General features: G+C 40.0%; 1 protein-coding gene across 1 annotated transcript in view; it reads left to right on the top strand.

Annotated features, from left to right (window-relative positions):
* The window catches only part of fbn1 (fibrillin 1), a 260794-nt gene that overhangs the window by 227853 nt on the left and 11581 nt on the right, over positions 1–21360 (top strand). Inside the window, exons 45-53 of the mRNA XM_039771381.1 lie at positions 3074–3133; positions 3757–3882; positions 5146–5265; positions 5948–6070; positions 10804–10935; positions 13899–14024; positions 14548–14754; positions 14874–14999; positions 17703–17825. Of these exons, the coding sequence (XP_039627315.1) occupies positions 3074–3133; positions 3757–3882; positions 5146–5265; positions 5948–6070; positions 10804–10935; positions 13899–14024; positions 14548–14754; positions 14874–14999; positions 17703–17825 (1143 nt within the window). The remainder of the gene's footprint in view (positions 1–3073; positions 3134–3756; positions 3883–5145; positions 5266–5947; positions 6071–10803; positions 10936–13898; positions 14025–14547; positions 14755–14873; positions 15000–17702; positions 17826–21360) is intronic.

Raw genomic sequence — 21360 nt, 5'->3', positions numbered from 1 at the left:
CAGACTCTGCTGCATGAACATATTTGAATGTGGTTGGAAAAAAAAGAATATCTCTCTATTATAATAACAAATCCTGGGATGAGGTGAGAATTTTTAGCCTGGGACAAGACGTGACTTTTTCAGAGAGATACTTTCATGTCCCGCAAGACGAGATTTTGTGCCAAGAGATTTAACAATGTCCGGGGCAGGAAATAAAAGACAAAGAGTAGATGACAAAGTAGAACGTCGTAAAGTATTCAAAAACGTTGGCACGATACACATGGAGAGCAGGTTAGAGATAATGGAAGTATGAAAATTCGAAAGTCTCAAAAAAAAATGACAGTATAGATCACATTAGCGCAAACAAATGGAAATTATTACTCGGTGAAATAACAGAACAGTGAAAAGAGATCGAATAGATTGTTCAGATTCAAACTTTAAATCGAAGACTTGTAGATCGTGTAATTCGTGTTGCCATCCGGGAAAAGTAGTGTTTCTTCCCAGTGAAGAGGCGTATCTGCGAGAATTAAAAGATTTGTTGTTTGGTGAAAGTGAAATCCACATAGGCGAGCGGCAGAGACGTGAAGTGGCTGGCACATAGCAATGTCTGTGGGGGTTGGCAAGCAAAGCGAGTACGGGGTGAAGCCCCCTAGTAAAAAAAAAAAAAAAATTATCGTATTTTTGAACGGATGTCTGATTTTATGATCGATTTTTATACACTGTGATAAAGGCGCTATATGGCTCCCGACCCGACACTGACTGATGCAGAGGCACGTGTAAAAATCACACAGACTTTTATTTTCTCTTCAGCCGTGGGGCACGTCTTCCCCGTGTCCCACAGGCCCAACACAGTCCCAAAGCACTTTTTACGCAACACCAACAACTCTCCACCTTGCACCACCAGTCCTCCCAGGCAACCTCGTACTCTTCCTCCCGATTCTGGCCCCTTAGTGGTGGGGGCTGGCCCATTTTATAGCCCACCCTGAAGTGTTTGAGGTGCTTGACCACCTGGTCCCAATTGCACCTCCGGGTGAGGCTGATGACTCGTTCAGCCGGGTTCTTGAGTCTCGGCAGGACCCCCTAGTGGCCACCCCAGCTCCCAACCAGGCTGTGGAGGGACTCTATGTCCCATGGAGCCACATGGGAATCAACATCAGCCAGGGAGGCTGCCACCAAGCGTCCCGGGGGAGGTATTGAGCCGTCCATGGTGGCTCTCCCAGAATATATGCAGCAGGGGCGTCCTGGCCGGGCACGGGTCCCGGCCGTCCCTCACAACACGACTATATATCGTAAGCAAATGTCTGCTTTATGCAGTCGCTCATCGTGCAACAACAGTTCCTCCTACGCTCTCAATAATGCTGGTTCCTTAATGGCATCTTACTGGGCAGTGTGGTTCTTTGTAGTTCCATTGCTTGACAAAGACACATTTAAACCTGGAAGGAGTTTTTTTTACTATAAACATGGTTCTTTGGGCTTCAGAAAAGTTTGTTCACATATTACATGGACAAAATGGAAATCTTGAATGTATAGTAGGCGACCTATAGCACGATATTAACAGGTCAAGAAAAGCTGAATTTAGGCCGTGGATTACATGCATCGAGAGGCCTTTTAAAATCAGGAACCCACTGGTATTTCACAAACAGGTTATCATTTATTCATTATGTTACCTGCTATGGTTATAATAATAATGTATCTTATTTATATGGCACTTTTCCCATATGCAAGGGTTCTTTTGGGAACTAAAACAAAATGGTTCTCCAATGGCACCACTCTGAAGAACTGCTTTTTATGTTTTAAGCGTGAAGTTACTCTTGTCAGACAGAGAGCCACCTCTGAAACGCCATGCTGAACATAATCTTGACGCTTTTGGGGGAGCAATCTAACCTGACGATATCTGAGCTTTGGTGGCATTAAACTCACACAGCTGCTAAACTAAACACTGGACAAATGGATTGTAATCAGCTGAAACCTAAAACTGGCATTTCCTGGGTGTCCAGTCTTGTGGGAAATTTACGCAGAGAAGAAAACTGCAGGCAAGTTTCAAAGGTGACAGAGTGACACGTGCCATTTACATTTTCTGCCACCTGTCAAAAATTTTTCTTAGGCAAAAGGAATAGGAGTAGTTGGCAGGATTGCCACTGCAGCTCCGTCTTTTCCAGGTTCCCAGTGTTGAGCACCTATCGAGTTGGCGAGGTAGGACCCAGCAGGAGTCAAACATGTAATAAAAAAATTCACTCAGTCCAATAAAGTCCATTTTAAAAAGGTTAGGTGAAAATTTGAAAAAGGAACAAATTATAAAAATTCAGAAAAAAGTTATTACATGCGCAGAATAAAATGCAGAAAGGGAAAAAGGTTTCTTCTCTGTCTGATTGCAATCTTTGCTTTCTCCTGTTAAACTTCAGTTACTTTCCATACTTAAAGGTTGTTACTTTTTCTTTAGGATCTTTTATTGAATTGTTGTTACTTTTCTATGGCTTCACTTTAATACGTCAGTACATTCAGTGTGCTCGGTACGTTCAATAGGTGCAGTGCGGTTTGAAACTGTTTGCCCTCCATGCCTTACAAACTGCAAGGCAGACCATAAACTGAACTCGTCTTCAGTCAGAATGACAAGAAATAATTAAAACTATTCCATTTACAATTTAGCTTGTAGGGGTTATAACAAAACCTCCCATTGACAATGCGCTAATATACAGGCAAACATTTTAACATAACTAAGAAAATAGTTCTATCAACGTAACATCACCTAACTAAGTGACAAATGGCGCTTTCAGCCACATCTGTGTGGAAATGGCATTGAAAAGTCTTTGGAGGTGAAACTAGAAAAAATAACTCTGTGTGTGTGTGAAGGAAAAATGGACTGCATGAAGTCAGCAGAATCACGTAAAGGCAAGAATAACATGCAGCGAGGAGTGGAGTGTCATGGGTTAAAAAGAACAGACTAGGAAAGAGGAATGAGATGAATAGTTTTTGTTCAAATAGTGAAGAAAATTAAGGTTTAGGTTGGATTGAAATACTGAAAACCAAAGGAGCCCACTTGGGCATCTCCAGTACAAACGGTTAGTAAAAGAAACATTTATGTTTTCACTTTCAGAAACATACGGCACATTTTGTAATGAAGCTTTCCAGCAACATCCCTCACTTCCACCTCCTGGTAAGACTTTAATATTCGAATGTCAGATCTGAATGCTTTAAGAACTTGGCTTTGAATCATAGTATGCAAGTAGAAATGTGGAGATCTGTCATATAGTGCCTTTCACATCTATCTATCTATCTATCTATCTATCTATCTATCTATCTATCTATCTATCTATCTATCTATCTATCTATCTATCTATCTATCTATCTATCATATAGTGCCTTTTATCTATCTATCTATCTATCTATCTATCTATCTATTAAATAGTGCCTTTTATATCTATCTATCTATCTATCTATTAAATAGTGCCTTTTATATCTATCTATCTATCTATCTATCTATCATATAGTGCCTTTTAGTGCCTTTTATATCTATCTATCTATCATTTAGTGCCTTCATCCATCTATCTATCTATCTATTATATAGTGCCTTTTATATCTATCTATCTATCTATCTATCTATCTATCTATCTATCTATCTATCTATCTATCTATCTATCTATCTATCTATCTATCTATCATGCATTTCATATTCTATCTTATCTGTTGAATACAACAACAGACGTCTATCAGTTGATAAAGTATATAATTCCTTTCCAATCATTTTATTTATTTATTTGTTTATTTTTGAAAAATCAGATATAGATGAGTGCTCATCTGATCCAGAGCTCTGTATGAATGGAGAATGCATCAACACAGATGGGTCTTACCGATGTGAATGTGGATTTGGCTTCACTCTGGACCCCGGTAACACCAGGTGTGAAGGTAATGTTTCTTAGATAATCATTTATGGTGCAGGCTGATTATAGATATATTCATGGCTGATAACAACCACAAAGAAAAGCCATTCTAAGTCAGTTTCACTCTAGCAGAATTGTATGGGATGTGACTGCAGTGACTGATTCATCTTGGTAGCTTATAGTGTCTTGAAAGTGTTCATTGCCTTAATCACCATCTTATGAAGACAGTACCAGAACATGACTTAGTCAGAAATGATCAAGAATGGCAGGATACAGCAAAGCCCTGATGCAATATTCCCTACTTTTATAAAATTCAGTGCACTCGAAATAGCAATGGGGCATGAAGCCTCTAAAATATTCATCTCTAACCTGCCTAGAATAAGCCTCACCCTGTGCAGCCTGACCCCATACTCCACAGACAGGCTTTAGCCTACACAGACCAAAAAAGAGATTTGGCTTCAAAAATTAATTTAAATATACAAATATGCCAAATTACACATAATGCCCCACAATGTAGAGAAACTGCAGAAGCCCCCGGCTTTCCAAATACCAAATCTTTATAAATGTTTATTTTATATAAAAAACAGGCCAAGCAACCCAGAGCAAACAAGTCCCATATGTAATCCAATAATAGAAGAGCCCAAGTCATAAGCAATAACTCAAAAAGCAGAAAAACAACACTTACAGTGACTGCACTCTCTGAAATAATGAACCATTGACATATCCGCTACCCAGCCTTGCAGTATATAGGCTGAGGGCGGTCCTTAGGTCATGATGTCATGATGACCCCACCTCTTTGGGTTACACCTACAAAGAACAAGTAACGCAGAAGAACAAATAATACATACATAGTAAATGCATAAACAAGATAATAGCCACAAAAGATACTGTATATAAATACATTAAATACTTGAAAAACAATACTTTACAATAAACAAAGAAAACAGAGAAAGGGAAAGTAAACATAAGGTAATAAACATTAAATCTACATCTTGCCTTCTGCTCAGTATTTTTTTTTTATTAGTTTCTTCTTTTGTATTCTTCCCCACATACCAACACACCCACGTAACACCAGATCAGAAAGATGTGCATGTGAGATTAAAGGGCTGTGTATCCACGTGGGGTCGTTCCTGCTTGGTGTCCGGGTTGGCTGTGCCTCCCTAAATAAATGGCTGCCTCAGATCACATGCACTCTACAATAGTAGAGCTTCTTCGCTGCTTCTTTCTAAACATAACACACTGTTGCATTACTGACATTTTCTTGCATTTTTTTGTATTCATCTCACAGATACAGATGAGTGCTCCGTGGGCAACCCCTGTGGTAATGGCACCTGTACCAATGTCGTCGGAGCATTCGAATGCACGTGCGATGAAGGCTTTGAACCCGGACCTATGATGACTTGTGAAGGTGATGTCATTATTTTTCAAATGAGTGTTTTGGTTAGCACTGCTGCTTCACAGATGTAGGGCTCCGGGTTTGCGTCCTCTCACAGTCTGTGCCAAGTTTGTCCATTACCCCAGTGTCTGGGTGAGTTTTCCTTCAGGTACTTTGATTTTTCCTGCACAGCAAAAAAATGCATGCGTAACTCTACATTGACCCAATGTGTGTGTGTGTGTGTGCCCTATGACTGGCTGCCACTCCATGTCCAGCCTCTTAATAAATGGACAGGTGGAATTTAAGGTAATTAAAATATTAACAAACCTGTGGGGTTTTGAAAACACACATTTGCATCTTTTCGTACTAGCCTGCCACAGTGGCTTTTACAGCGGGTTCAAATCCTGATCTGTCCCAGCCAAAGTCTACATGTTATCCCAATGTCCCCGCATCCCAATATCAAGCATGTTTGACTGAATTATGGCTCTGAATTATCCTAATGTGAAACTATGCCAGGGAGCATACCCTTTGCATTCAAATGCCACCCTTAACCCTGGCATTTTCTCCATTTTGCAGGAACAATCATTTTGATTCAAGTAATTTTCACTTTTTAAGTTCCTCTTTCCTTTCTTCTTTGTTTTATACACAGGAAATCTCTTGTGATGTGAATAACAAATAGCATTATTTCATATTTAATGGGTGTTTTCTCCTACAGATGTCAATGAATGTGCTCTGAATCCCCTGCTCTGTGCCTTCCGATGTGTGAACACATATGGCTCCTATGAATGCAAGTGTCCAGCAGGCTACGTTCTCCGCGAGGACCGACGAATGTGCCGAGGTGAGGTGAACTCAAACTAACACTCACGGCAAAACCTACTGTTTAAAAAAATGTGTGTTAGTAGAACCCTTAGGAAGTACACCTGGGCCATTTCCTTTCCTCTCTGATCACATTGGTTTCTTCTGATTGCTCTTTCTTTCTTTTGGAAAACTGCCGGCTCTTAATGGACTCTGTGTGACCAAATGTGTGATAAAGCAGTTTGCAACAATGGATTCATGAATACAGCTCCTTCTGCTTAAGACCCTGCACTGTGCAGATCAAGACAGTTAGCCACCACTTCTTTACATTTTGTTATCTCACTGGCATCCTATAGCTTACCGAAAAGGTGGTACCAAACTGAAATGGAAGCAAGATGTTCCACAAAATTTGTCAATTGTCTCATTTCTCGGACATTGCGACACAAGATTCCTCACCCAACTACGACTTCAAACGTCAAACAGGGTCTCGTAGCATGTCCATGTGTATGTAAGTGAAGCTGAAACAGAAAATGGCAAAAAAAAAAAAAAGGGGTGAGCAGACTTCTAAATACCACCAACCAGGCCAGTCTGAGTTGACCATAAAGCAGGCCTCATCTCAGGCAGCCTGATCCCAAACTCAAAGGGCAGGCCCACAATGGGTCTCAAGGTTTAAAAATTCAAAAACATCCTTTATTTATATATTTTTATTTTAGTGATTTTAATACCAAATAACATTCCATACAAATAAGTCAGGTTTTAAAAGATTTGGTTCAAAACATATCAACCCCTACCCATGAGAAAGAGAGCCAGGCCAGCAGAGTAAAACTTTAAGCTAGTAAAAATAAGAAAATAGATAAATTAATAAATAATTCAAAATAAATTGAGTAAAAAAAAATCCTTTAAATATGCATCATACACAAAAGGGAACAAAAACAACAATATTTATTTCTATAGCACATTTTCATACAAAGAATGCAGCTGAAAGTGCTTTACAGGATGAAGAAAGAGAAAAAAAGACAAATTAAATAAGAATTAAAATAAGGGAACACTAATTAACATAGAATAAGAGTAAGGTCAGAAAAACCCCCCAGACGGCTGGAGAGAAAAAAATCAAATCTGCAGGGGGGGTTCCGAGGCTATGAGACCACCCGGCCCCCTCTAGACATTCTACCTCACATTAAAAGGACCTCAATCAGTCCTCATGGTATTCAGCATGCTTTGATTATGTGGTGGTGGCGACAAAAGAGCCGAAGAGAAAGTAGGGGTTAGTACGGATTTTGGAGACACCATGAATAATAATGGTAATTAATTGAATATACAGAGCATCAGGATTAAACTAAAATGAAGTTGTGAGAAAGCCATGTTAAAGTAATGTGTTTTCAGCAGTTTTTTAATGTGCTCCACTGTATCAGTCTGGCGAATTCCTATTGGCAGGCTACTCCAGATTTGAGGTGCATAACAGCAGAAGGTCGCCCGCCTCACTACTTGTTTTCAGTTTAGCTCTTGGAATTCTAAGCAGACACTCATTTGAGGATCTAAGGAATGTAAGATGCAAGATGGAGCAAGATTTTTTAAGGGTTTGTAAAACATCAGCAGTATTTTAAAGTCAATTCTAAATGTCACAGGTAGCCAGTGTATTGACATCAGGACTGGGGTGACGTGCTCAGATTTTCGTTTCCGAGGTAAGATACTAGCAGCTGCATTCTGCACTCGTTGTAACCGATTGATGTCTTTTACAGAGGGTTTCTGTAATCCTCAGGTTTGAAAGGACAAAAACAACGCAAAGGTCCTTATATTTAAAGAATGTATGTAAATAGTCAAAAAGGAAAGAAACTCGGACAAAACTGATTTATCTAAAAGGCAATTCAAGGCAAACAAATTCACAAGCTAGTAAATAGTAATCAAAAATGAGAAACAAAACTCCTGAACAATACTCACCATGAATGGCCCTTCATCACAATGAATGAATGAACCTCCTTGTCCTCAATCTGAAGGCTGAGGGCGGACCCTCAAAAGTGGTGTCATGTTGGCCCCGCCTCTTATGGTTCAACACACAGAACACAAGGAATGTATGCAATGCGTAACAATTAATCAACATGTACATCAAATATTTTTAACAAAAATTACATGAAAACAAAATGAAAAATAATAATTAAAAAAAAAATGACAATAAAAACGAAAATAAGCACAGGCCAGGCAACATTAAGAGTATATATCGAAGTTGACTGTCTGGCACAAAAGAAGAAATCCCTTCACGTTCCAGAACAGCTGCTTGCCCTTTGTTGGGCATCATGGCTACCAAAACAAAACCCTTTATCATTAGCTGACCCCATAAACAAATCAACTGAAGCCAAAAGGTGCAGCAGAAGATGAGCGTCCATTCAGTCCCGAGGATGCTGTTGTCAGCATTTAAGTCTAAATACTGATTTAAAAAAAAAAGGTGAATACTGGAATAATGTCATTAATGCAATCATATGACTTCATGTTGAAGGTTCTGGAAAATGGGATTGACTTTTTAAATTGAAGGAAGGACACTTGACCAGCGAATGACGAATCTTTATTTATTAAAATTGTCCCATGTGACTTACGTTTCATGTTTATGATGTGTGATTTTTTGCATTTATTTAACAATATTTAAGCAAAAGACACCATGTGTTTTGCATGTTGTTACCAAGTGACTAGATAACTGACATGTGGATTATGCACCATAAGAACATGATATTTTTCCATAAGTGTTTTTCATATCATTTGCTTTGGTCACTATTGCCCTGTATTATATCATAAGCTCTTTCTTTTTCATTTTCCATGAAAATGTGAGATTAATTTGTCTTGATCATCACCAAACACATTGTAAGTAAAATATAAAAGTAATATTTTGGGGCTGAATATTATTTTAATAGGTGCGGTTCAGGTTCATAGGGTCAATATTGACACCCGGGCAGAGTAGTAGGTTTGCATGATATACCGGGACTGGGAAAGTGCTGACAAACCCAAATTTTAAAACAATACAGTAGCCACATTTGGAGATTTTCGGTACCGGAAGTAAACATCAGCTTTTCAGTCAAGCCCCCTGCCCTACCCGCCCTTCAGCTGGGGAAAAAGTCCGTTTCATAGACTTCATGAAACAAAATGACACATTTCGACACGATTGGAGGGACCCCACCCCCAAACCGGATTGCTTCGACACAGACTTCATGGGGGACCCCCAAGACAACGATTGCTTTGGCACAATTGGGATCAAAAGAGAAGCGATGCATAGTCACGTGGCACCTCAGGGAGGCTGGAGTAAGACATGTTTTTTTTTTTTTAAATTATCTATTATTTCCCTCAGAATCTTTGATAAAAAAAACTGACAACATATCAAAAAGCCAGAAATAAATTAATAATGTGGTCCTGGCAAAATAGAACTTGTTCAAAAAAGTTAAGGCACAATATAAAAATCTGTATTGACCATTGGTCTAAATTGTTATTGGGTGCAACTCCTCCAACTAATTCCCCATTTATTGGACTGTTGTATCTTTAAAGTCTTTGACAGCTTCTTTCCTTTTCTTCATACTTACCCAGAGAAAGGTATGCTATTGAAAAATCGTAAAATAAAGTGGAGAAAGTGCTGATGGGCAGCCCAGGTTCTGCCATCACAATAAGATATAAAACAAAGCCTGCATGGTGAGAAGTGAGTGTCTGCTTATACATCTGGCTCCTGTGGAGCACAATCAAACACCACAGCCCTCTAAATAAAGAAGGGACAAAAACCATAACAAATATGATTTTTAAGAAACTGTGCAAAATACATAAATGGAGAAAGTAACTACTATAATAGAGAGATACAGGTACAGTTAAAAATCGCTGCCATGTCTCAGCCAGGCTTCAAATTCATTTCATTCAAATTCCTGTCTCTTTTGTTCATTTTTTGTTCTCTTATTGTGCATCTTTCTTAATGTTTGGCTTTGTCTACGCATACAAGATGCCTTTGTCATGTTCCGTGTGTTTTGTGGGTGGTTCCCCCAGAAGCGGGGCCATCTGCCAATCACAGCCAGGAACTGCCCTCCACCCTATATATCCCGATGGTCCCCTGGAGTTCCTGGCTGTTCATTGTCTGTGCACTCTGGAGTGGCGAGTTCCTGTGCTTTGGTAAATTCACGACTTGTGATTTTTGTGGATTTTTTCAACCTTCTGCATGATATTTTGACCCTGCTTTTGGCTTCTGTATTGGAACTCTGCTTACCTTGGATTGCTTTCTTGTTGCCTTTGTGTTCCATGGAGCTTCATTGTTATTGAAGTGCTTTTAATTTAAGGTTGCAGGCTTTCCTTTATTATTAGAGTGATATCCCCCTCTATTGGTCATTATTGTAAATGTTTGGAACTCTTTAGTGCTTGGGACTGTCAGATCACGACAATCACTGTATGTGACTATCTTAAAAGATAGGAAAAGCAGACAATCTCTCCAAGCTTTAAAATCACTTTAATAGGAGAAATGACCACCAACATGGACGTGCTGTGCAACCTTTTATGTGTATGAATGTTTTTTGGATTGAGCTCAGCAATATCTCGATAGCGTGGCTACCCTGAAACTTGGAATGCAAATCAAGCACAAAACATCACAAAACATCAAAGACATATGACACCAATGTAGGAGCTGCAGGAATTTCCACACGCACATATTAACACCCCCTTACATGTTCAGAAAATGTACCGACTATTAACCACCACTTCTCCACCCTCCATTCTCCACTGAAGACCTCACAGCCAACTGCTATCTCATTTTGTTTTCTGCAGATCAAGATGAATGTGAAGACGGAATCCATGATTGTGAAACCAGGGGAATGTTGTGTAAAAATTTAATCGGCACGTACATGTGCATCTGCCCTTCTGGTTTTGTGCGCTCGTCAGATGGAGAGAAGTGTATCGGTAAGGAGCTGCTGACTTTTTACATTTTCTTTCTTTGTGATTATTAAAGATTGTGACTTCAAGAGTAGGAATGTTAGTCAGTACCGGTGTACCTCATGTCCTACCAGAGGGGTAACTTTCATAGACTTCTCAAAATTGGGCGCCGCAAAACCCAAGAATGTCATGGGTCCATGGACTTTTTGGTATTTGAAGTTTCATTTTACAAGCAAAAACAAAAAAATTAAAATGAAAGGAATTTTAAGATTTTGATTTTTGATTAAAGAATAAAATGAGGGAAAATAAGGTATTTTTTAATTCTATGGTAACAAATAGCAGTCATAAACTTAAAATTACACATACTTTTCTGGATTTATTAGCGATTCAAATAATGAAAGTGTAATAGCTCAAAAACAACGAAACAGAGGCATTTTCGTTGTCTGAAACCAGAAGTATTTCCTCTGCACGAATTTTGACGACACGTGCAAACAGTCCTCCTCACAACACATCGATCGACAGCCTTGAAGTTACACTGTATGGCATCAGCAGAGGATGGACCATTATGTGTTTTTCAGAACAGTAAAAGAGTGACATTCCGGAACGAGGACATGACTGCAGAAAAACTGAGTCACATCTTACAGGTAAAAATGCAAGCGCTGCAAACTTTGTTTCATTGATGTAGTAGTTCTTTCATTAATTTACTGTAAAATAAATAAAGAGCGTTTTCTCATTCTCGTTTCTTGAATTTTTCTTTTGTGATGTGCGAAAGAACAAAAGGAAAAAAGTAATTGTTTTGCGTTTTTCATTTTTCCATTTTAAGTTGAAAATCAAATAAGTGTCCCGTGTTCTTTTTTAAATGATATTTCTGAAACGAAATTTCAAATACCAAAGAGTACACGGACTGTCATGCCTTGAGGGTAATGACACAGAAATTTCTGTTATAAAAGGGAGCAGGAGGTGAAGCATAAGTCAGAAAATAAGCGAATGATTCTAGCCAAGAAAAATCAATCTTACCTTTTCAAAACGTTTAAGCAGAAACTACAATTCATCATGGAAAAAAACATAAAGTGAGAGGTCTTTATACAAAAGTCAAGTGTTTATAAAGCAAAACACACTCCACACATCTCATGGTGCCGACCGCTATAACCTCACGCTGATTGTGGAAGAAACTGTCAACCAAATATGTATGTGTGTGTTTATATATATATATATATACACACACATATATATATATATATATATATATATATATATATATATAAACACACACATACATACATATTTAAATAATCACCCTGAAAAACCAGGCAGGAGGAAACTTGTTCATGTGTCTTTCTCTTCCTGCGAAGGGATACGCTTCACTCCCTCACAGCGGCCCATGTTAGAATGGTCACTGAGCAAAGTTATAGGCTCATATTTATAAACAAATGAATTTACAGAACAATGGTTACATATCACCTGACATTTAGTCTGATTGGTAACTGGTCATGAACTTACACACCCATCTGACATTTATTCTGATTGATTCAATGATGTTTTTAGCAGAGAGCATAGCCAGCTTACACACCCAAAATAAAAGCCTCTTTCCACTACATTCTTAGCAGTAGAGTGCTGTACCATGTTAGCCATAGATTGATACAGGAGAAAGTAGGGTGAAATGACACCTTTTATTGGCTAACTAAATAGATTATAAATGCAAGCTTTCGAGGCAGCTAAGGCCCCTAGCTGCCTCAAAAGCTTGCATTTGTAATTTATTTAGTTAGCCAATAAAAGGTGTCATTTCACCCTACTTTCCATTACATTCTTGTCCTTCTTCTTAAACATTTCTTAAGTTCAGTTATGAAATTTTCTGCGTACATGACAACTGTCAAATCTTACTGTGTACATGACATTCAGCCACTTTATGTCCTTGTTGCTCACACAACCTTCATCTATTTTCCTAACAGTGTTTTGCTTATCAATTTACACTTCTTCTAACTTCAACGCCATATTTAATATGGAAAGTAAACCAAAACATTTCATAAGCAATAACTACAGTCTGTTACCCTGAGATAACTACTGTATATTATTTTCTCACATAATGGCCACAGAATGCATGGTGATTTCCACGTCGGCTCTGCTGTGTCTTTTTCAGTCGTGTGTCACAGTCACAGTTCTAAGGGGACATCTGAGTAAGAACTTCCTTGTACCGAGTAGCCATGACAGTTGGCTTGAAGGTGAAGTAGTCTACTGAACCAAACCTATACGAGGTGAGACACAAAAATAACCGGATTGGTAAAAAAAAAAATATTTATTGATGAATTACAAATTTTCTATACGAACTTTCATCATGTGAAGTTCTTCGTGCAAAATGTGTCACTGATTCTCTGTCATTACCAGCCAACTCTGAGAGAGCTTGAACACCTAGGCGATGATCATTTTGAACAATCCGATTCACCATTTTGATTGTTTTCATCCGTCCAAGAAAAGTGTGGGCGACCTGGGCACTGAACGTCTTCCACGTTTTCTTGTCCTTCCTTGAAACGTTTGTATCACTCAAAAACTTGTGTGCGAGACAAACTGTTATCATCGTACACTGTTTTTATCATTTCATAAGTTTCTGTGGCCCTTTTGTTCAATTTTGCAAGATATTTGATGTTGATTCGCTGTTAGATTTTTTTTCCATCCAACATTATTGCAGCAACTCGTGTAGCGATTGTTGTGCAAATACTGACTGGACTATTCACAGGATATACCTAGCCGGTCGGCGGTTTGAGAAGGTGCGCATGTAAGAGGGGATATAGTTCTACAATTCATGTCCGGCCAACCTACAGACGGGTTTCCAGGAAAGCCCCAAGCCCAGTCCGGTTATTTTTGTGTCTCACCTCGTATACATGAAAACTAAGAACACCCACGTTAGGAAGTGAATACATTTAATAATATAACAAAGCTAAGTTTTTCATGAAAATTGTACTTACTGACTGCATAAATTATTTTTTGTGTTGCAGATAAAAATGAATGTCAAGCTAAACCTGGGGTCTGTGAAAATGGCCGATGTATCAACACTGTAGGCAGTTACAGATGTGACTGTCATGAAGGATTCATAGCCAGCAGCACACAGACAGAATGCATTGGTAAGCAGTGATTCCTCATATCGCTCGTTGTGCGTGTCAGTGCCATACTTGACGGGTGCGGTTTTTTAGGGGAAGGTCCTTTTTATTTTTTCAAAATATGGTCTGCTGCTGCTTCACTATTCCAGGGATCTGGGTATACAACTGCAGGCCCAGTCCTGCTGATATGTATTTGACATGAGAAAACAATGACAAACTTAAATATTCCAGTTGCTTGTTAATATGTTGGATTGCATTTCATTCTGGCATGAATAATCTTCCATACAAATCAAGAAAACCAAGTGACAAAAATGGAAAATCCAATTGGCTGTCCAGTGAAGCTCCTGAATGACGGAGGCCTGTGAACCCCCAACGGGCCTAACATTGGTTTTCTGATCATGGACCCCACACACAGTGCATGATCTGCGTATAGGAAGGGCCGACTCTATTCACTTGTTCCTCTCAGATTCAGGATTTGACTTGTTTGTAATACAGTAGATGTTTTTGCATCTATTCTCTAAAAAGTGACTTCCGTTTGTTCCTCCAGACAACCGCCAAGGCTTCTGTTTTACTGAAGTCCTTCAGAATATGTGCCAGATGACTTCAAGCAACCGCAACGCGGTCACAAAGTCAGAATGTTGCTGCGATGGAGGGCGTGGATGGGGACCCAACTGTGAAATCTGCCCCCTGACTGGCACCGCGCAGTATAAAAAGATGTGCCCACGCGGCCCTGGCTACACGACGGATGGCAAAGGTAGCAGAATGAGCGAAAGCCTCTTTTGTGTTTGTGCAGAGGACACCACATCGATGTTAGGTGGATCACATGACTTTCTCTGTTGTTTCTGCAATGGTGTGAACTTTCTGATGTTACAGATATTGACGAGTGCCGTGTCATTGGAGGTCTTTGTCGAAATGGAGTGTGCGTAAATAACGAGGGATCCTTCAGCTGCATTTGTAAGGCTGGTTACACCACAGACATCTCAGGAACAGGCTGCATGGGTAAGCTGTCGAATGATATGGAGCTTCGGCTTTGAGGCCATTAATATGTAATAAAAAGCAAGGAGATCACAGGTGAAAAACATTGAGGGCATCACACCATTGTTTTCATATTTAAATATGATTTTACACACATTCATAGTTTTAGAAAACCACATACAGAAAGTACATCCAAAAGCTTGTGGACATTTGATCATCATGCCTATATGAGCCTGTTGAACATCCCCTTCCAAAACCATGGCCATTGATATGGAGTAGGCCCACCCTTTGTGGGAAGCTTTCCACAAGATTCTGGAGTGTGTTTATGGGAATCTGTTTTCATTCCAACAAAATAGCATTTGAAGGGGTCAGGTCCTGACTTTGGATCACGATCAGCGTTCCAACTCATCCCAAAGGTGCCCGATAGGGTTGAGGCCAGAATAGAACACACTGCCCGCCAAAGTTTTAAACGGAAAACCCTGCACACTTTTTTAAAATTTCAAAAACTCCCACTTAAAAAGCATTGGCGAATTTTCAAAGTCACTCGTCTTAAAACTGAAAAAGATTTCTGTGGGATGGGGAAGGTGCTATCATGTCAGGATTCCAAAAATACATGAAGGTGTACTATAAATTGTGTACATCTTTCAAAAATGTATTTAAGAATTCAGAACTACGAATAGGCTTGTACAGTGGTAGTGCTGCTATCTCGCGGTAAGGAGACCTGGATTTGCATCCCAGGCCCTCCCCGTGTGGAGTTTACATGTTCTCCCCGTGTCTGCGTGGGTTTCCTCCCACAGTCCAAAGACTGCTGACCTAATTTTAGGTGGATCGCCGTTGCTGAATTGTTCCTAGTGTAGGAGTGGGGTGTGTGTGTTCGCCCTGCGATGGACTAGCACCCTGCCTAGGGTTTGTTCCTGCTCTTGCTTCCTATGGTAGCTGGGATAGGCTCGAGTACCCATTGCGACCCTGTTCAGGGCAAAGAGGTTTACAAAATGACTGACTGACCTACAAATAGCCACAGACCCTCCATAACCAACAACTAACCACCGAGTCTGCTTTTTAATTAGCTTGTTGATTCAGTGGGCCTTTCTTGAAGTGATGTGACCAGCCCATCACACCACACTGGCCATCACAGAACTATTGAAGATGTGAAGGATGTCACTTCCTACATTAAAGGAACACAGTCTCCCAAGTAAAAAGAGCCTCCTTTGCCCATTCTTTTCTGTCATGAGGCCAGTCCAACCTGTCATTAATGTGGACCCCCAAGTATTTCTAGCAGTGCATCCACATCCACTCCAAGAATAGTGAACAGACCAGAAGCTCCTTGATAAGGTAGTTCCTTGGTTTTTCTGATGCCAAGTTGCAGATAATTCCTAAAGTCCCCAATTCCTCTCCTCTGCCTGAACTACTGTTATATTTATAGGCTGAGGGTGAAGAGAAGAGGAGATAAAACTCTTGCAATGCATCACCTCCACATTCACTCCCTGAGCAGTAACTGGCCATGGAGGCTGTTTGGTGCGGCCAAAATCAATCACCAATTTCTTGGTTTTGCCGATTTTCAATTGCAGACAGTTCTCAAAGTTCTCCTCCTGCCTCGTCTCCTCTGCCTGACCCTTCCACCTCTCTTATCATTACACCCCATTAGTGCAGAATGTCCACAAGTGACCCGACCTACTGTTATATTTATAGACTGAGGGTGAAGAGAAGAGGAGATAAAACTGTTGTAGCAATGCATCACCTCCACATTCACTCCCTGAGCAGTGACTGGACATGGAGGCTCTTTGGCGCGGCTAAAGTCAATGGCCAATGTCTTGGTCTTGCTTATTTTAAATTGCAGATAATTCTCAAAGTTGTCCACTTGACTCCTCTCCTCTGCCTCATCTTCCTTATCAATACAACCCATAACTCCAGAATGATCTGAGAGTTTTCACAAGTGACCTGACCTGCTGTGACATTCATAGACTGAGGGTGAAGAGAAGAGGAGATGAAACTCTTGCAATGCATCACCTCCACATTCACTCCCTGAGCAGTGACTGGACATGGAGGCTCTTTGGCGCGGCTAAAGTCAATGACCAATGTCTAGGTCTTGCTTATTTTAAATTGCAGACAATTCTCAAAGTTGTCCACCTGACTCCTCTCCTCTGCCTCATCTTCCTTATCAATACAACCCATAACTCCAGAATGATCTGAGAGTTTTCACAAGTGACCTGACCTGCTGTGACATTTATAGACTGAGGGTGAAGAGAAGAGGAGATAAAACTGTTGTAGCAATGCATCATCTCCACATTCACTCCCTGAGCAATGACTGGACATGGAGGCTCTTTGGCGTGGCCAAAGTCAATTAACAAATTTCTTGGTTTTGCTGATTTTAAATTGCAGATAATTCTCAAAGTTGTCCACCTGACTCCTCTCCTCTGCCTCATCTCCCTTATCAATACAACCCATAACTCGAGGATCATCTGAGAATTTTCACAAGTGGCATGACCTGCTGTTATATTTACAGTTTAATTTACAAACAATTATTACAATATTACTCTCCAGTGCAGGACATTTTCTTCCTTTTGGTTTCATCTCCTTTCAGTTGCTCGTGCATGTAACTGTGTCTCAGAAGTCGTGGGGCTCTGGGGTCATGATAGTGAGTGATGTGTTTTCCCTCTCCTGTACTGCACGCTTGTATCCAAATGAAGCCTTGTGACAAGTCTACATGTGGTAATGCTTATTTTGCAGATCTGGACGAGTGCGCTCAGTCGCCCAAACCTTGCAATTTCATCTGTAAGAACACAGAAGGCAGCTACTTGTGCTCCTGTCCGAGAGGCTACATTCTGCAAGAAGATGGAAGGAGCTGCAGGGGTAACGTGGCATGGTTTTTCTTCATGTTGTCATACTCCTTAATGTGGGCGACTTCCAGCTAGCGTGCAGAACATAGCGTGTCAGCGGATGTGAGATGTTTGGCTTCAAAATTACCTGTAACCATGAGCTATTTGTAAAGAAACAGCGGAGACTTTTTCCCCCTCCATTTCTCAATTTAAAAAAAAAAAAAAAAAAAACAGCAAAAGAGGCTTCAGAACGGCCGAACTCCTTCTAGACACTGAAGTACAGTTACCGCTGACCTAATTTTCTGAGAGCAGATTTTGGCAGGAGGACTCTTGGGCTAGCTGCCCAGTATCCTGTATTAAAGGAAAAAATGCAGGACTTCAGAACGCTTGGCGTTCATCTTGCTCCCCAACCCCCACCCCAACCTCAATCGAGCAAATGTGAATTTAATACACAAAGAGCATAACTTCCTGTCACTTGTATAAAATAAGTCATTAACTGAATGTAAGATTATGGAGTGCAACTGATGTCTGTTATATGGTGTGTAGAAGGCTCATAAAGCCCACATCTGAGCCCCAATTTCCTCTACTGACGTGAGTCCATTGAATTTAAATGTTGCAAATCTCGTTGTTTTGGTTTCTTCCAGGCCTGGCATGTTGTTTATTTGCTGCCATTTATTGTATCCTCAAATGGGAATACAGCTAACCCATTTTATGTCCGAACTTTAACTTAATTACCTGGTTTGCAGCAGTCTGTGGAAAATTAGTATTCAGCTTGCCTAATGTGGTAATGCGGAAAAATTTGGACAACATATCTCCCGCTGTTTTATCCATCAACACTTAAACACAATGGTCTTTAGGCAAAAATACGAGGTGTAAATATGTTTTCCCCTTACTGATTGCTCAGTTATTTCCTTAACATGACGCATAGAATTTGAGCTCTAGCATACCATCTTTGAAAGTCAAATCCTGCCGACTACAACAATTCAACAATTTATGGCTTTATCCGCTGCACTGGAAAGTTAGAGCAACTGAAGAGCAAATGTTTTGCTGTTACAGTTTAGACACAAGGAAATGTTTATCACCGGGCTAGGTTTGAATCCATTTAAGCATCTGTAGTGCAGCTTCTGTAGACACACATTTCAACGAGAATTCCTGCTGATAACTCCTTACCCTATACAATTATGTGAGATCCTAACAGTTTTTTGAAGATGAGCCTTTCAGCATTCTCAAATTTTGCTGGTTTCCAACTCAGTAGCTTTTAACGCAAGGAGTATATAGGAAATTTACAAGTTGGGCACCTCGAGAATTTAACGAGACATGGTGTTTAGTATTCATATCAGAATGACATGGTAATTGTATGGGTTTTTAAGGAGCCGTTTAAGCTATTCCAGACATTGCTTATTTTGTATCCGTTTGATTTTAATTCATTAAACTTGTTTTGCATCCTTTTGCACTTCCATTTTTGTTTGCTTGTTGGATTTACGTAGTGGTTGCAAGAGGTAACGTTAGGGGTCCCGGGTTCCTGTCATCTGATGAAGAAAAATGAGACTTCGGGATCAAATAGTCATTTAAAGGTAGTATAGTTGCTGCGCATAAAGTGTTTTGGTTCACTTCCACATTAAAAATATCGCACCTATCTTAGAAGAAGTATAACGGGTTAATAAGCATAGTCTAAGCATATCAGGATTTACGTAGTGGTTGCAAGAGGTAACGTTAGGGGTCCCGGGTTCCTGTCATCTATGGACGAAAGACTTAGGGGTCACATAGTCATTTAAAGGTAATATAGTTATTGTAAAGAAAGCACAAACAACCAAGTTTAAGAGTTGGGGAATCCGTCCCTGTATACTGTAGAAATGGCTTTTGTAAATACTGGTCAGGCATGAAAGTTCAAGTACAGACAACGATACATTGCCAGGCAGACGGAAATGGAAGGGGAATGCTGGGAAAGGAGTCGCTGCGGAACATGGGATATAAGTGATGTCATCATTGGGGGACCAGAGGGAAGGAAGGAACCCGGAAGTGGTTTGGCCTGCTGGCTAGGGTTTTTGGGCTGTATTCACGGTGGCGTTTTCTCGTCTTTCCTGTCGAAACAAAGAGAGAGTGGTTAGTATGCTGCCATCGTCCCTTGAATTGTGATTTTGCGCTGCTCATCGGGTCCTTAAGCTGCTCCCTAAAAATGCTGTGTGTGACAGTGTTTTGGTTCGCTTTCCACATTGAACATATAGCATCTATCTTAGAAGTAGTATAACGGGTTAATAAGCATAGTCTAAGCATATCAGCATTTACGTAGTGGCAGCTAGAGGTAATGTTAGCGGTCCCTGGTTCCTGTCATCTGTGGAAGAAAAATGAGACTTAGGGGTCACATAGTCATTTGTTGTGCATAAGGTGTTTTGGTTTGCTTTCCACATTGAAAACAATAGTATCTATCTTAGAAGTAGTATAAAGGTTTAATAAGTACAGTATAAGCATATCAGGATTTACGTAGTGGCAGCAAGAGGTAACGTTAGGGGTCTCGGGTTGCTGTCATCTGCGGAAAAAAAAATAGACTTAGGGGTCACATAGTCATTTGTTGTGCATAAAGTGTTTTGGTTCGCTTTCCACATTGAACATATAGCATCTATCTTAGAAGTAGTATAAAGGTTTAATAAGTAAGAGTATAAGCATTTCATTTACGTAGTGGCAGCTAGAGGTAATGTTAGCGGTCCCGGGTTCCTGTCATCTGTGGAAGAAAAATGAGACTTAGGGGTCACATAGTCATTTGTTGTGCATAAAGTGTTTTGGTTTGCTTTCCACATTGAACATATAGCATCTATCTTAGAAGTAGTATAAAGGTTTAATAAGTACAGTATAAGCATATCAGGATTTACGTAGTGGTTGCAAGAGGTAACGTTAGGGGTCTCGGGTTGCTGTCATCTGCGGAAAAAAAAATAGACTTAGGGGTCACATAGTCATTTGTTGTGCATAAAGTGTTTTGGTTTGCTTTCCACATTGAAAATAATAGTATCTATCTTAGAAGTAGTATAAAGGTTTAATAAGTACAGTATAAGCATATCAGGAAATGAGATAACAAGGAACAACAGAGAACAAGAAGGTTCTGGGTGATGGTTCAAGAAGCTGGCTTACTACAGTATCATGTACCCAACTTCATGACACCTTTATTGGCTAACTGAACAGGTTACAATAAGCACGGCAATAGGGATGTTCCTGCAGGGGCAGCCATGGACACTGGTTGGGAGAAGGACTTTAACGTCACAGGGCTTACGAGCAACTTCAAGACGCAGCAAGAGAGAAAGAAATGTGAAGTTAAATTGATGCTAAAATTGAACACATTACAAGATAGTTTATATAGAGACAAGAGCTTTATGACCAGAAATGACGATTATTTACATCTCTCTAACTGACCCAGACAGTTTGACTACGGATCCACAGTGTTTGGAAAACTCAGCAAAAACTTCAAAAGACTTTGTTGGACAGTTATCTTATCAAAAGATCTTGACTATAAATTGTTCTCCTCTCCCTTAGTCTGGAATGGTCTGTTAATTTTTGACATTGAAGGTGACCCACTAAAA

The sequence above is a fragment of the Polypterus senegalus genome, chromosome 12, assembly GCF_016835505.1.
Source record: "Polypterus senegalus isolate Bchr_013 chromosome 12, ASM1683550v1, whole genome shotgun sequence".
In the NCBI taxonomy this organism is placed as follows: domain Eukaryota; kingdom Metazoa; phylum Chordata; class Cladistia; order Polypteriformes; family Polypteridae; genus Polypterus; species Polypterus senegalus.
Note: the sequence above shows the minus strand (reverse complement) of the source record. Positions and strands in the feature narration are given on the sequence as shown.